The 13,760-nt window shown below is 40.4% G+C and overlaps 1 protein-coding gene across 1 annotated transcript in view; it reads right to left on the bottom strand.

Annotated features, from left to right (window-relative positions):
* Positions 1-3,541: 3,541 nt before the first annotated feature.
* Positions 3,542-13,760, bottom strand: part of rngtt (RNA guanylyltransferase and 5'-phosphatase) — a 117,043-nt gene continuing 106,824 nt past the window's right edge. The window contains exons 15-16 of the mRNA XM_004550481.6: positions 8,037-8,160; positions 3,542-4,122 (exon numbers count right to left, since the gene is read on the bottom strand). Of these exons, the coding sequence (XP_004550538.1) occupies positions 3,956-4,122; positions 8,037-8,160 (291 nt within the window). The 3' untranslated portion in view covers positions 3,542-3,955. The remainder of the gene's footprint in view (positions 4,123-8,036; positions 8,161-13,760) is intronic.

Genomic DNA, 13,760 nt, shown 5'->3' with positions numbered 1-13,760 from the left:
CAACAATGTGGGCAACAGGTTAAGAAAATAATCCATACGTTTCCTGGCAACAGGCTTTACCGAAGGGATTAAAACAAAGCACGTTGAGCACGTTTAATAATCGGAGGAGGAATTATCTTCATTTGCCTGGGCTTCACGGGGAGGTCAGAGGTCAAGCGCAACACAATGGGTTATAGAGGTGGTGGAAAACTGCTGCCTGGGGACCTGGGCATGTGTCTGTTTTGTATGGGTTGATGACTTGTTATTGCTGTCATACTCCTCAGCAGGACACTTAATTAAAAAGATAAATATTTGTTTGTCTCGAGGCCGATGATTAATCTTGTATGTTAAATGTTCTAATTAGCTTTTTCTGCATGGCCACAGCCTGTGACTCTCTATGCTCGCAGCATACAGATCAGGCACAAGCTTTCACTGACATTTCCACTGAAATTTGGCCAAGAAAGATGGCTGCATATGTGGTGCTAATATGAAAAGTCAGGATTAATGTTTCACTCAAGTTGCTGAGATATATTGTGGAGCTTTTTTTTTTTTCTCTTTACAGCACTCACATATTACACAATTAAACTGGGGAGGTTTACATACATCTGGATCTTTCTAGGTTCTTAAACAACCTAAGATGAACAGCAGTGGGAGTGTGTGGGCGTGGTGTTGTCCTCTTCCTCTTCTCCCCTTGTCTCTCTCTGCCCCTGCCTTCTCCTTTAGGACACACCTGCTGCTCATCTGCCCTTGTTTACCACCAATTACCCTCCAGAGGTGATATAAGCTGGAGGAGAGCAGTGTGGGTGTAGGAGAGGTTTTTGGTGGATTTCCTCTGAGCTGGTCTGTGTGTGATTCTGGCCTAGGTGTGAAAAGGTTTGCTGTGTGTCCGACCGACCGTGCGTGGCTCTTTGTGAGTAGCTCTCAACTGGGCAGTTGTTTCGTGTATGCGAAGCGGCCTCCATTTTCTTGGTTTGGCCTGCCTGGTTTATTGCTAATAGCAGCGTTACTGTCTTTTTCTATTGATACTGTCAATAACCAACATGGTTATTGGTTATAATAAAGACTTATTTTGTGTTTAACACTTCTGCCTGGCGTCCTTTTCATTCCAATCCGGATCCAGTTGTTACTGTCCCCCACCCTCTTCGCCTAACCTTCATGTGGGGACGTAACACATGATGACTCTCATATCATTGTAAAGGGATTTTGGACCACTCTTCTCTGTGGCGTTGCTTCAGTTCATTGAGGTTCGCAGGCACAGCTTTCTTAAGGTCCCACCACAGCATTGAAATCTGGACTTTGACTAGATGATTGCAACAGTGATTTTCTCCCCCCATTTTTAGTCATTTTGTTGCAGGTTTGCTGCCGTACTTGGGGTCCTTTTTCAGACAGATGTCCTCTATTTTGACTGTAGAATATATACAGAAGCGCATACGACTGACTACAGGCCTGGAAGGTCCTGTGGCTACAAAACCAACCCAAATCATCATTCCTCCACCAGCGTGACCTTGACATTTGGTGCGCTGTTTGGTTTTCACTGTGCATTATGGCCAGACATTTCCACTTTGGTCTCGTTTGTCTAAAGCACTTTGATCTTGGCCGGATTGTTTGTTCAGATGCAACTTTACAAACCAAACCCAAGAGGTTTTCTTCTAGTAAACCTTCCAAACACGCCGTTCTTGTCCAGTCTTTTTCCAATTGTGTTGTCATGAAATTTAACATGCTGAGGCCCGTAGAATCTTCCCTTCATTTTGCAGTATCTCAGAAGTGCACGGTCTGCGTTTGTGGTGAGTTTAGTCTTCCCAGGAGTGGACGTCAAAGTAGACTATCAGTATCTCTTTCCACCTGTTAATAATTCTTTGGAAATGACTTTTACACCCTTTGTGGATTGATGGGTAGCAAGTTAGAGGTGCTCACACGTGCAGCAGATGAGCAGTGAATTAAGTGCATTTGATTAGCTTCACCTGGCTGCCACTTACCTCTTTCATTCCTATAGAAGCAACAAACCGTCTTCATTTTGACTTAGTTTCTGTTAAGTAAATAAAAAAATAACATGGTGGTCACATGTAGAAATTTGGTCTGTTTCTTAAATTAATGTCAGGGGTGACTAATTCAAGACTGAAACTGTAATTCACTTCACATGTCCTGATGGTGTAAAACTGACTGTTAATGCAGTTCAGCCACCTTTTCAAACATGTCGACACACCGAAGGTTCAGACAAAGAGGACAGATTCTTTTTGCCAGGGTGTACAAAAACAGTTTTTTTTTGTTATCACCTTCACTGAAAATTGGTGATTTTTTTTTTTTTTTTTTTTTTGTGCATCTTATCTCACAATTGTACCTAATATATTAAATAATTTACACCGGGCTCTGGAGCGTTGGTACAAGGAAGTCTGAACAGACTCGTCATGAAGTAATGAGGGGAAAAAGTCACGCCTAGCCTTGAATGAGCTCATCAGTGAAATGTCCAATCAATTCATACCCTGAAAAAAAATGAAGGGAATGTGTGAAAAATGACCGAACTGTTAATCCTCTTGAATTAATGCTGCAAACTCATAATTCGGTAACATCATCCATGATTATAGTCCAAATACATAAAAGACCCAACTAAAAGTATCCCTACTCACATGTTCACAGATGTTATTCTGTGGCAGGTGGTTATGTAACAATTAGTATAGACATTACTGTTTATTTTGTAACTACAGCACATTACAGTCAGCATTTATTCTTTAAGCTTCTGTTTGATTTTGCTTTAACATGCTTTAAGCATTTTGTTGTGTTTTGTCCTCCTGCCCGGGGCCTTCAGAGAAAAATCAGTTAAATCTAAGTGAAGCAACTTTTCTATTAAACTGTTACCTCGTCCTTGGCAAACAAAATACACCTTAAAATGAAGATGTTTTTCACACAGATGTGCTGTTTCTTAGACTGAAAAGTGTCTAAGATTTTTTCTGCCTTTTTGAAGCCAAATCACATGGCACACAAGACATTTTTTTAAAAAACAAAATCCTAATTGGCTAAACACAAAAACCAGTGTTCTTCACTTTGATGCTGGATATAGCATAAACCTTTTGGCTTTAATACCTCGGTGTAGATGAAAACTGGGGAACAACGAGCGCATGGTGAATTAAAATCAAAGTCAAGCGATTTGAGGCTCTAATCTTCTGGAAAAGTTGTATTTATCCTTCCGTTTGAAGCTTCTTCACTTCTGCGAGACAATTTGTTGATTTTTGTTTCCTTTTGTGTGCCACCCATCTGCAGCTTGACTTCACTGGTTTTGTAGTTGTAGTTACTTTGTAGAGACTGTGTAATCACGTTGTCATCTCCCCCGCCCACCCATGTGGCCTTTAAAACAAAAGTCCACACAGATGGGCTGAGGCAGAGTACTGAGATCTAATCCTTATCTGAGATATGAAAACATTTGGAAACCCCCGCCTGAGTCTTACAGGTGGAACTCAATGAGAAACCTTAATCTGTTAATTGAACATCTGCGCAGCTTTGTGTAAATCTACATGAGACCTGATGGTGGAAACTATTTTTGTAGTGTAGACTCATCAAGACAGCAGACTGAGCTTTAAAGATGTTTACTCCTCTTTCAAAATCAAATTAAGGAACTAGTTGACAAAACATGAACACGGTTTGTCAGGTGTTATTTGTTGCTATAACAATTCCCAAGTAAATAAATACCAATTAGCTCAGTTGTTTAAAATTATAAACAGCAAAACAATGAAAAAAAAAAATTACCTAAGCGTAATTTTTTTTTTTTTTAAACATTTTAATAAGAACACAGGCAATTAAAGCTACAAAGAGGTCTACAATGTAATTTAATGACATCGAGGTTTTCTGGTGCCCCGAAATGTATGGGCTGATAAAGCAAACGTGCTGCAGGTAAGAAAGCCTTGAAATGTCCTTTATCTGTTGGGGTGTGAGTGGCTGGATGTACACCGTAACCGTGGAGCAGTCCCAAAGGCGTAGCTACGGGCTACGGGATGGCCCGGTTGGGTCTCTTTGGAGGGGGAGGGGGCATTAGCTCAGAGTCTGGGTCTCGCGGGTTTTTCCGGTTTTGGGATTGTGCTCCCTGAGCACAGCGGTCCAGATACTCCAAAAGGATTTCCTTAGTGACGGGCTCCCGGATGCTTTGACACACAGCTGGACAAAAAAAAGGAGAAAGGAAGTTACAATAGAAATGCCGACAGGCTTTTCCAGCAACAGTGAATTCATGGTTCTTTCAAGCACGTTCTCATTCCCAGGTGATCAAATAATGCAGTCTGTCTCTTGCTAATCTCTTCCTAAACAGAGCCAGTGAGTCAAAGTAAAGCAAAACACAAAGATGCAAAGGCGAGTCATGATGTACACTAGAACTGCCTGTTTCATGTATCATGTATCATGACTCAAAGTCCTACAATCCATTCACACACCTTCTAACATGCACGCACACACACTGGTGGCTGTACCAGGACCAATTTAGGGGTCAGTATCTTGCGGGCATGTTGAAAAGATGAGCCAATGATTGAACTGACTGGTAGATGACCTGCTCTGCCTCTTGAGCCACGCCCGCCTCAGAGATGTCCTGGCATAAAAGTTACGTCGCCACAGCAGGTAACTCTGCATGTCTCAGTATGTGCCAAATGTCTATCCTAACACAACCCCGCTATACTATGGAGCCATTTTTCTTTTATAACCTAAGATGGCCTGGTGGAAAAAACGAAAAACTTAACGTCATCACTGACCGTCCACTCTCGAGATTTAAAAGCAAGAGACACCTTGTGCATAACAGAAAGATTCAGGCACCTGAAACAACTGCATTCTCTGATGATGGTGTGGATGATGCAAAAACACCTAAATTAATGATTCATAATTATATTAATCAGAGAGGATTCGACACGCATCCAAGCTGCTAAAGTACATTTTAACCACTATTTTATCACAGACACACACCAACTTTTGAGTCACTCCCACTGTCTACGGAAACATGATATGGACTTTTTGATTTTGAGTGCTAGAAAAAAGCCCCTCCTGCTCCACAGCTCCCTCTGCACGGTTATGACAGCGCCATAATACCAGCAGCACACTGACGACTATATCCAGCCTCTAAATGAAGCGAAATGTTATCAGCTCGGGGACAAATGTGTTACTATCTGACCAGATTTGAGATAAAAGGCGCTTTTGCCATCTGGGCTCCGAGGCTGTACAACAGTCCGCCTCGGGATCTAAAGCTCAATAATTCAGGACCATCTTTTCTATCTTCTTCAATCAATTTCGTTCATTCTTTAAATGTGTTTTCCCTCGCTTGTGCTTCTTGTTTTTATTGCTTCAATATGTACTTTTATGCTCCTCCTTGCATAGCGCTGTGAACTCAGCATTTAGATTAAGTGCTACACAAACATGGTTTATTGCCGTGTTTATCTATTATTTTTGCATTCTGTCCTCGCCTTGCTCTGCTTTGTTTGTGTCCATTTGTTTCTCCTGTTGTGGTTGCTGTGCATTTTCATAGCATGTGGCACGTGGGGGAGAACTTTAAAGTTTAAAACAAAAATCACAACTTGTGAAATGAAACCCAATTTGATTGAAGCATTGAATTTGTAATCGTTTTCCCCTTTTCATGCATTTCCCATTATAAGTCCATTATTTGAAAATATATTAGAAGTAGTGCCACATCTGCACTGTCTTCAAGACAGCCATTAACTGTGGAGGTGAAATGAAAGCCTAGGGTTGCATTGCCTAACTGCAAGAGATGGCCTAAAAATGTGCATGGATAACGTTTGCAGTCCATCACAGCTGGATTTTCATTCCACCTTCGAGCGTGTCCGTGTGAATCGACTGCAAACATATTTGATTTTTGACTGATGTCGTTGCACCGAAGTAGGTCTGAGAGACCATAACCCGGGCCAGATTAAAGCCCTTGAACTAATAAATTGTCTGACAGCTCTGTGGTAGCGTTTATCCTCTCTCACAACATCTACCTCTTTACTGCTGTAGGGGTGCTGCTGGTGGAGAGGAAGAAAGGGTACTCAGACTGAGAACTCACGATTTATTCTAACTTTAAGACCCATAGCTCATTAAAACCTCATTAAAGAGACTTAAATGTACAAGCACAAGACAAGCAAATCCTTGTACTTAAAAAAAAGTTAAAAAATGCATCATTATATATGTACAAAAAACTATACAGCAAAACACTTTATTGCCAAAGTGTGCAGAAGACCAACAGCGTAAAAATGCAGAGCCTCAAAGCAGATGCCTTAAAGCAGCGGAAGAAACTGAGGCTGCAATTCACACCGGACCACCAAAATTGGACAATAGAGGATTGGAAAAACGCTGCCTGATCAGATGAGTCTCCATTTCTACATTTGCATGGTTGGGATTTGTTCAGAATTTAGCATAAGCACCATGAAATCATGTATTCATCCTGTCTACTATTAATGGTTCAGGCTGGTGGTGATGTTGATGGTAGGGGGATTTCTTCTCAGCACAATTTGGGGCCCTAAGTTCCAACTGAGCATCATTTAAGCACCACAGCTGATAGAATCTCACACCACCCTACTGCATGTATCTCTCAGGGCACAATCAAAGCCCTTTGAGAAGCTGGCGTTGCCCCTCTGCAGCCAATGTGGCTCCACCAAACAAGACCCTGTCTCACTGAACAGGGAGAGAACCACAGTTTATGTCAATGCTCAAAGCGGTCGAACCCTGGACAACTAAACAAAAACCAGCATGTATAGAAAAAATGTGTGGTGTGGTGACTTTGCCCCAAAGGCATATTTCTTTCCTAGTAAGCTTTACTAGCTTTACTACAAAGACAAACGACAAGTAGTTTTATCTACAAGTAATAAGATACATCATACGGCTGACGCTGCGTGACCCTCCACTGTGCGCATTAATCAGCATAATTATAAGACCGACTTATGGTTCCTACTGATTGGTTCTTTGGGTCAGGGGCAGGAGAAAGGCCATCTTTGCTGCTACAGTTTTCCATTTAGCTTCCTTTGATTGTCATGTCTCGCTCTTATCACGCGTCTGTTCAAGTGAACATTCCTGCAGACTAGCAGCTTGGCTTATTAGCAACCCAGGTAGCTAGCTGAACAGTACATGGAAATATTTTGAGCCCAAACCAGCTTAATTGGTTCTGGGATTGTAAACAGGTGCTTGGAAAATGCTATCTTGTAAGGCCCCCAGAAAGTCTTCATAAATACTGTGATGCTGCCAATGATTTCTTAGCAACAGACAAAACATTTAATTTTAATATTAAGACAAAAAACCACTGTACATTAAGCTTAATCGGTACGGAGATTATCTATTAGTCTGTAGATTGTTCATAACAATTTGCTAGAGGCATCATGAGTAATGTGTGAAAATGGCTGTGGATGAAGCAGAGGCAGCAGGTTAACATCTCGACGGGCAGTTAAAGACATTTATATTCTACTTGATCAACCTGTTTGATAAACTGTTTGTAGAGTTTGTCGTACAGATGAACGAGCGTCGTCTAAAGTTTCTTTAACTCCACTGTTCTGCATGAGGAGCTCAGCCTTGCCCTCAGGCAGCAAGCAAAGAGCAGAAGAAAAAAAAAAGCAAAAAGTCAAAAATGATTGCTAACATCCGCAGCATGCACCGTGCTATCAGATTTAATTATCGGCTGAACTTTCATTATTGAAACAGTAACAATGATTTCATTTTCTCGCTTATCAGCCAATAATATATCATGCGCATTCCCATTCACGACAGTAAAACCTCTTAAAGATTGGAAATTGTGTGGCAAAATGTCAGCTACTCTATTCACAGTGAGGAGCTAAAGAAAACAACTTGTCCTCAGCTCCAAAGACAAGGCCACAGTGTCAGTGTGCATTCTTAATGGAGAGTACACAACATAACATCTGCCCCTCCGCATACACAGTCTCACAATGCAGAAATAAAACTGAGGCTGTTGCAAATACAAATAAAAGAAATATAGATAAAATAACCCATTAATCACAGGCTGACTGGCTGTTATTTGCACAGATTTAGACTCAGATACAGGAGACAGTGGGATATTAAAAATAACGGCTGGAAGGAGAAGGACAAAGACTCACCCATGGCTGTATCATAGGAGTTGGGGAAGCTCTTGTCCACCCTTTGCCTCATGAACACCCAGCTGTTGTTGGTAAAGGTGCACTCAATGATCTTGTTGTCGTATTGTTTCAGCTCTTTAGTGGCCTGCGCAGACAGAGATGAGAGACGGCGCGTGGCTTTAATGTGAGCGAATACAAAGCATATTCTTTTCTCTTATCACACGTTAAAAATCGTGAATCTAGGTGGGGTATTATGGTCTGGTTTACCACAGCCTTGCTTTTTACTTTGAGCTGAATCATTGTAAAAGGTTTCAGGCACATGCTGCACAACTGATCAATGCAGCTACTTTTGATAAATGACACACACAACTGCAATTTCTTCACATTTTCTTTATCATCATCAATTTTGTTATTACTGATACTAATTAGATACTTTTAGAAGACATCAAGAGGAAAAAGACTTAAACTTAAGGCTGCTCTATGCCCGATGCATTCAATTCTACAAAAGCAAAGCAAATTGCAATGACAGAGCACTAAATTGGGATTAAACTGACCGTTGGTTCATACAGGCCACAAAGATCAGCTAATCTCAGTGCCACATTAGCTGATGGCTTAGCAGATATCACTCTACACATCCAAATGGCACAACTAATTCTGGAAACAGTGTTTAAAGATGACTTGTTATACTTTTGTTTATAGTCATGGAGAAATTGAGCATGACAATGGCTGAGAAAGGTGATTTAAGTGGCTTTAAATGTGTCATGGCTGATGGTGCCAGACTGGCTGGTGGAAATATTTCAGAAACTGGTGATCTGCTGGGATTTTCTCCCACAACCATCTCTAGGGTGTACAGAGAAAATACCCAGTGAGCTGCAGGTCTCTGTGCATCAGGGAGGTTCCAGCACAGAGCCATGTCACCAAATTACTACAGATGGAAATAAACTACTTTTGACTTGACTGGTCTTCACTGAAACGCAGTAATATGCAGCTCACTGTGCAGATTAACTGAATGTTTTATTCAAGTAGCGGCAACATTTGACTGAAGCAAATACTGACATGTCTTGTGGGAATCTTCTGAGACCAAGGATCTCTCTAGGAGAGAAAACACTCAAGAAGACTCAGAAGTCTTATACAGAAATATTTTGGGTGACATTTTTGAAATTAAAGGATAAATGTACCATGAGTTAATGTTCACATTAACATCCATTTTCCACAGTTATAAATTTTAGGTTTCTATTAAATGAATGTATGTTGCCATTTGTATTGGTCTTTAATACTATTTGGGCACAAGCTTTTTTTATGTACAGTAGTTTAAATTCTTATGTTATTCTTCTTGTGTCACACATTTCCTTCAAGTTTCAATTGATTTTTAGCATCAGTATTAAATAATTGTGTAACTGTACCTTTTAGAAGATGAAAACATCAAAAGCACAGGCTATAAAGTATTGTAGTTTAGACATGGAAGGTTTAAATGTAATAAATCGAAATCAACTGTGGTGTGACTTTAGGAAGCATGCTTCTTTGAATGTAAGACGAGGCTCCGATGCTTCATGCAGAAGTATGACGGAAGCTAATCATGTAGTTAATCTTTATTTTTGATCATTAAACACAGCTGCATTGCTTCAGAAGGACCTACAATAACACATCAGCACATACAAACACTAACACAACACGAGTGTCTGTATTTCATCTCTCAATAAAGCAGTGCAACAGCTCCTGCTCCACCTACTGAGCTACACAGGATCACTGACTTATTACATCACACTTTGCTTTGAAAACAAAATCAGCTCTACACACTGAGCACACTGTAACACTGCTGAAGTATAAGAAAATGGCACACGATACTGAAGATCAAGCATGAGTCAAAGAAGACATTTGAGCATCTGTTGTTTATTTGTCGAGGGACTGAGAGGATTGTCGAGACTTGGAAAAATGCAAATCTTGTAGCTGCTGGGAACGTGGAAGACAAAAAGTGCAGCTGAAGCGGTCACGTGCAATTGCACGCTTTTAAAATACGCAATAGAATAAGCAATGACATGAGTTGCTATGAGGTGCTGTGATGTGACTTTTCACCTTGGCCTCGCAGAGAGTAAAAATGACGAATACCTCCGGGGTTCAGCGTGAACACGCAACCTTTAGCTGAGGTCAGAGAGTGACTGGAGTTGCCAGGAAAGCACCAGTATTTGGCAAGACGCTAAAAAACACAAAGTAAGAGCTTATGTGATCCTGGAGCGTGGTGCATCTGGGCTAACAGTGGGGGTCAAATTCACACAGGAAGCAAGAACGCTTGTGAGAAAGGAAGACAGAAAGTGAGAGAAAGAATCCAGACTAAACAGACATCTTTTAAAAATAGCTTTTTAGATAAACACACTAAATGGCCTCTAAATTGATTTGCAGCTGTAACTGTTAAATATTGACAAAACTACTGAGAGCTTATTTTGAAGCCAAGTCAAACATTTTTTTTTTTTTTTTACTAGGAGAAGAATTGCAGATGATGTAAAGCAGCGACAGAATCTCTGAGCTTTCCTAAAGCTCCACACATCAAACTGCCAGCAAGCTGTGAAGGGCAGTACAGGCAGGCGGGACGTGCTGCTACAGGCTGGATCTCTTCCTGCTGGTGAAGGGTGACATGTTGGCTGCCATTTTCCATCACCACTTGGTGCTTAATCCATCCAAATCTGTCTCATTATGGCAGCACACGTGTGCCACCAGTTATCAGGGACTTTGGCAGTCAAACTCTTTATCAGCCAATGTTGCACTATTGCAGAGCAGAAGCGCTCTGCTGCCTGCCTTCTATTCAAATCCTGAAACAATCAGAAATATATACAGCAAATATAAACATGGCTGACAAGGAAGAAAAGCAGCCTTTTGTTGTGGACAATTTTTTTTTTTTTTTTACTAAAACGTGATGAGAGAGCTCTTTTTTCCCAAGTATCAAGGCTCAGTGAAAAGACACGGAGGTTATGATTGGTCATACTGAAAAAGTTCCAGGACTTGACTGATCAAACCACTGTTATGACCACTTGCAAGAGAGAAACAACTTCCCTTTAAACTGACTCGACTTTGTTTCATGTCAAGCATCATCGTTGCTGACGAGAGCTCCATTTCCACAGCGTCCATTCCACAAAATGACACTATAGCTGAAGGGTTGCTGTTCTGAGCACTGCAGAAGAACAATCGCAAGAAAACAGAACAGGATTTCCAGGGAGTGACTAAAGTCTGAATCTGATTCCTGAAACCTTTTCACAGCATCGTGCATGCTGGAGAGTTGTATTTTTAATATCCAGGCTCATGTTCATAAAAACACTAATTACTCATGACGTGATTATGTCTTAATGAATGCAATTTCCATTCACATTAGTGGTACAGTGCCAGTGTGTCATCTGATAATCCCACTAAGGATTTCTTGTGACTGTACAATGTTAATTCCCCAGTAATATATTCTGTCTCCCACAGTTTAGAAATTTTGATTTAAAAATTTTAAGGCATTATCGCTTCATATATGCAGCAGTAAAAAATAAAAATAGCCAATCATTAAGGTAACAATGCTGTTATCTTGTCCTGTGTATCAATTTTTATTATTCTGGTCAGGGAGTTTATAGTAGCGCTGACCTCAGGCAGTTCAAGTTACAAATAGGGCTGTTCGATATAACGATATATATCGGATGAAGATATAAAAACGTCTATCGTTTGTTTCGTGGTGTCGCAAAATAAACTGTTTACGGCAATATTTTTTCATCGTTTTGATGGTCACTGTAGTGGCTACATTAATTTCTTAAAGTTCTCTCTTTCTCTTATATTTAATATAACCACACTACGGACGGACAAGAGCCTGTTTTTATGCGTTGTCGTTAGCAACAACGACGGTAAAACCATCGCGTGTCCACTTGTTTATTTTCCACATACACCTTTCACAATAAAGCTCAAGATCCTGTTGAGACTGAATCGCGTGAAAGAGTATGCAGAGTATTTACGGATGAGAAGCAAAAAAGAGCCGCCAGGTGCTAACAAATAAACCTTGGGCTCAAATGTTAGAACAAGCCTTTCCCCGCAGCACGCTGTGTAATAAATACTCACAATTTATGTGTAAAAATGTATAGTTTCATGCATCGTTAAAACACTGGACTCCAGGTACACGACGCCCAGCTGGAAACACTTCACGCAAATCGAGCTGCTCGAGATTCACTACATCGTGCAAAAAAGAAGAAGAAGAAGAAGAAGCAGCAGCAGCAGCAGCGGGACCAAAATTAGCTCCAGACTACTGGAATTTATGATATCTGACCTTTTACCAACCTGTACACAGCACGCAGGCAGTCGCCCTGCTTCCTTATCAAATACTGGATCCTGTGGGGACTATTGTACGAGCGCATTATGCTACAGTATGATGTCAGACGAATAAACAAAGTTTGTAATTTCCTTGAATAGCTGTTTTATTTTCCCCATCACGCCTCTCTGTGACTGACCCTGCCTTTGTTTCATTCTCGACTTAATCAGAAGGGGCCCGGAGGTCTGCGGCACTGCAGCACCCGGGCCCATTTTAATAACGAGAAACTGGATGAAATAACGTATAAGTGTGGAAATGATATAAGATGCAAAAGTAAGACTATGAACAAACGCACCCTCGAAGGAAATAAGATTCTGGATAGACTGTATCAATATTCAATCCTAATATATGATGCATGCTCAAAAAGAATACGCTAACATCTCCTCCCTATTAATATTAGTTTCCACTAAAACACACACAATTCAACAGGATGACTCACAAGACAAATGTTCAGTAGTAAAGTTAAAATATTTGTCACAGATCAGCTGCATTATCTACTATGTAATTACAGCTATATGTGCCCTTGAATAGCTGTGCCAGAACAAACAAATGGGACTTCCGACCACTCCACGACTCCTTTTGAATGTGCGAGATGACATCAGGATTGAGGTCTCTGGTGAATATGTATAATAACAATCATTATCCCACACATTCAGATTGGCTGCCGCATCGAAAAAGAAAGATGAGCATAACAAGGTAATAATGTGTAAATGAGGCAAATTAGAGGCGAGCAGGCATGCGGCGCACTGTCGAATCTGGCAGTTAAACAACAACTGCTCCAAAAACTTCTCAAACTTTTAACTGGTTGGTTTGTTTTGGTCTGCAGCATGACTGAGTGTTTTCCTGTGACAGCACTTTTAATTACACAGTATTCATACTTTTTTTTTTTTAAAATCCCACAATTTAGATTCAACAATATCCAGGAAAAGTCTAAAAAAAAAAATGTCTGAAAAATCCAAATCACTTCAATAACATTTCAATAAAGTCCTGCCACAGATTAAACACAATAAAATATGTCTTTGCGTAACTGTTCGCTTACTTAGAAATACATAAGTCGTATAAATTACAATTCAGCGCTCAGCAGGTGAATTCCACGCTGATAAACTCTCAAATCTCAACTTCCTCAAAGCAAAGACACACCGACGTAGGTGTTTTGATTAGACCCTAAGTCTGAATGCCTTGAAATTAAGTCATGTAACAAAAGTGTATGACTTTTGATTCATTTTCGCAACTCCAGTCAAACTCCAAAGGATTCAAAATGCATCAATAATAAACCACATGAGAAGTTCAATGCACTTATTGACAAGATGCATCTGGAGTAGGAGCAACAAAAACGTACACATAGAAGATGCCCTGCTTTGGAGCAGATAAGCTGTAAAATTTACTACTTTGCATTCTTTTCTTTTTATGCATTTCTTTTC

The sequence above is a fragment of the Maylandia zebra genome, linkage group LG15 (genome assembly GCF_041146795.1).
Source record: "Maylandia zebra isolate NMK-2024a linkage group LG15, Mzebra_GT3a, whole genome shotgun sequence".
Lineage (NCBI taxonomy): Eukaryota > Metazoa > Chordata > Actinopteri > Cichliformes > Cichlidae > Maylandia > Maylandia zebra.
Note: the sequence above shows the minus strand (reverse complement) of the source record. Positions and strands in the feature narration are given on the sequence as shown.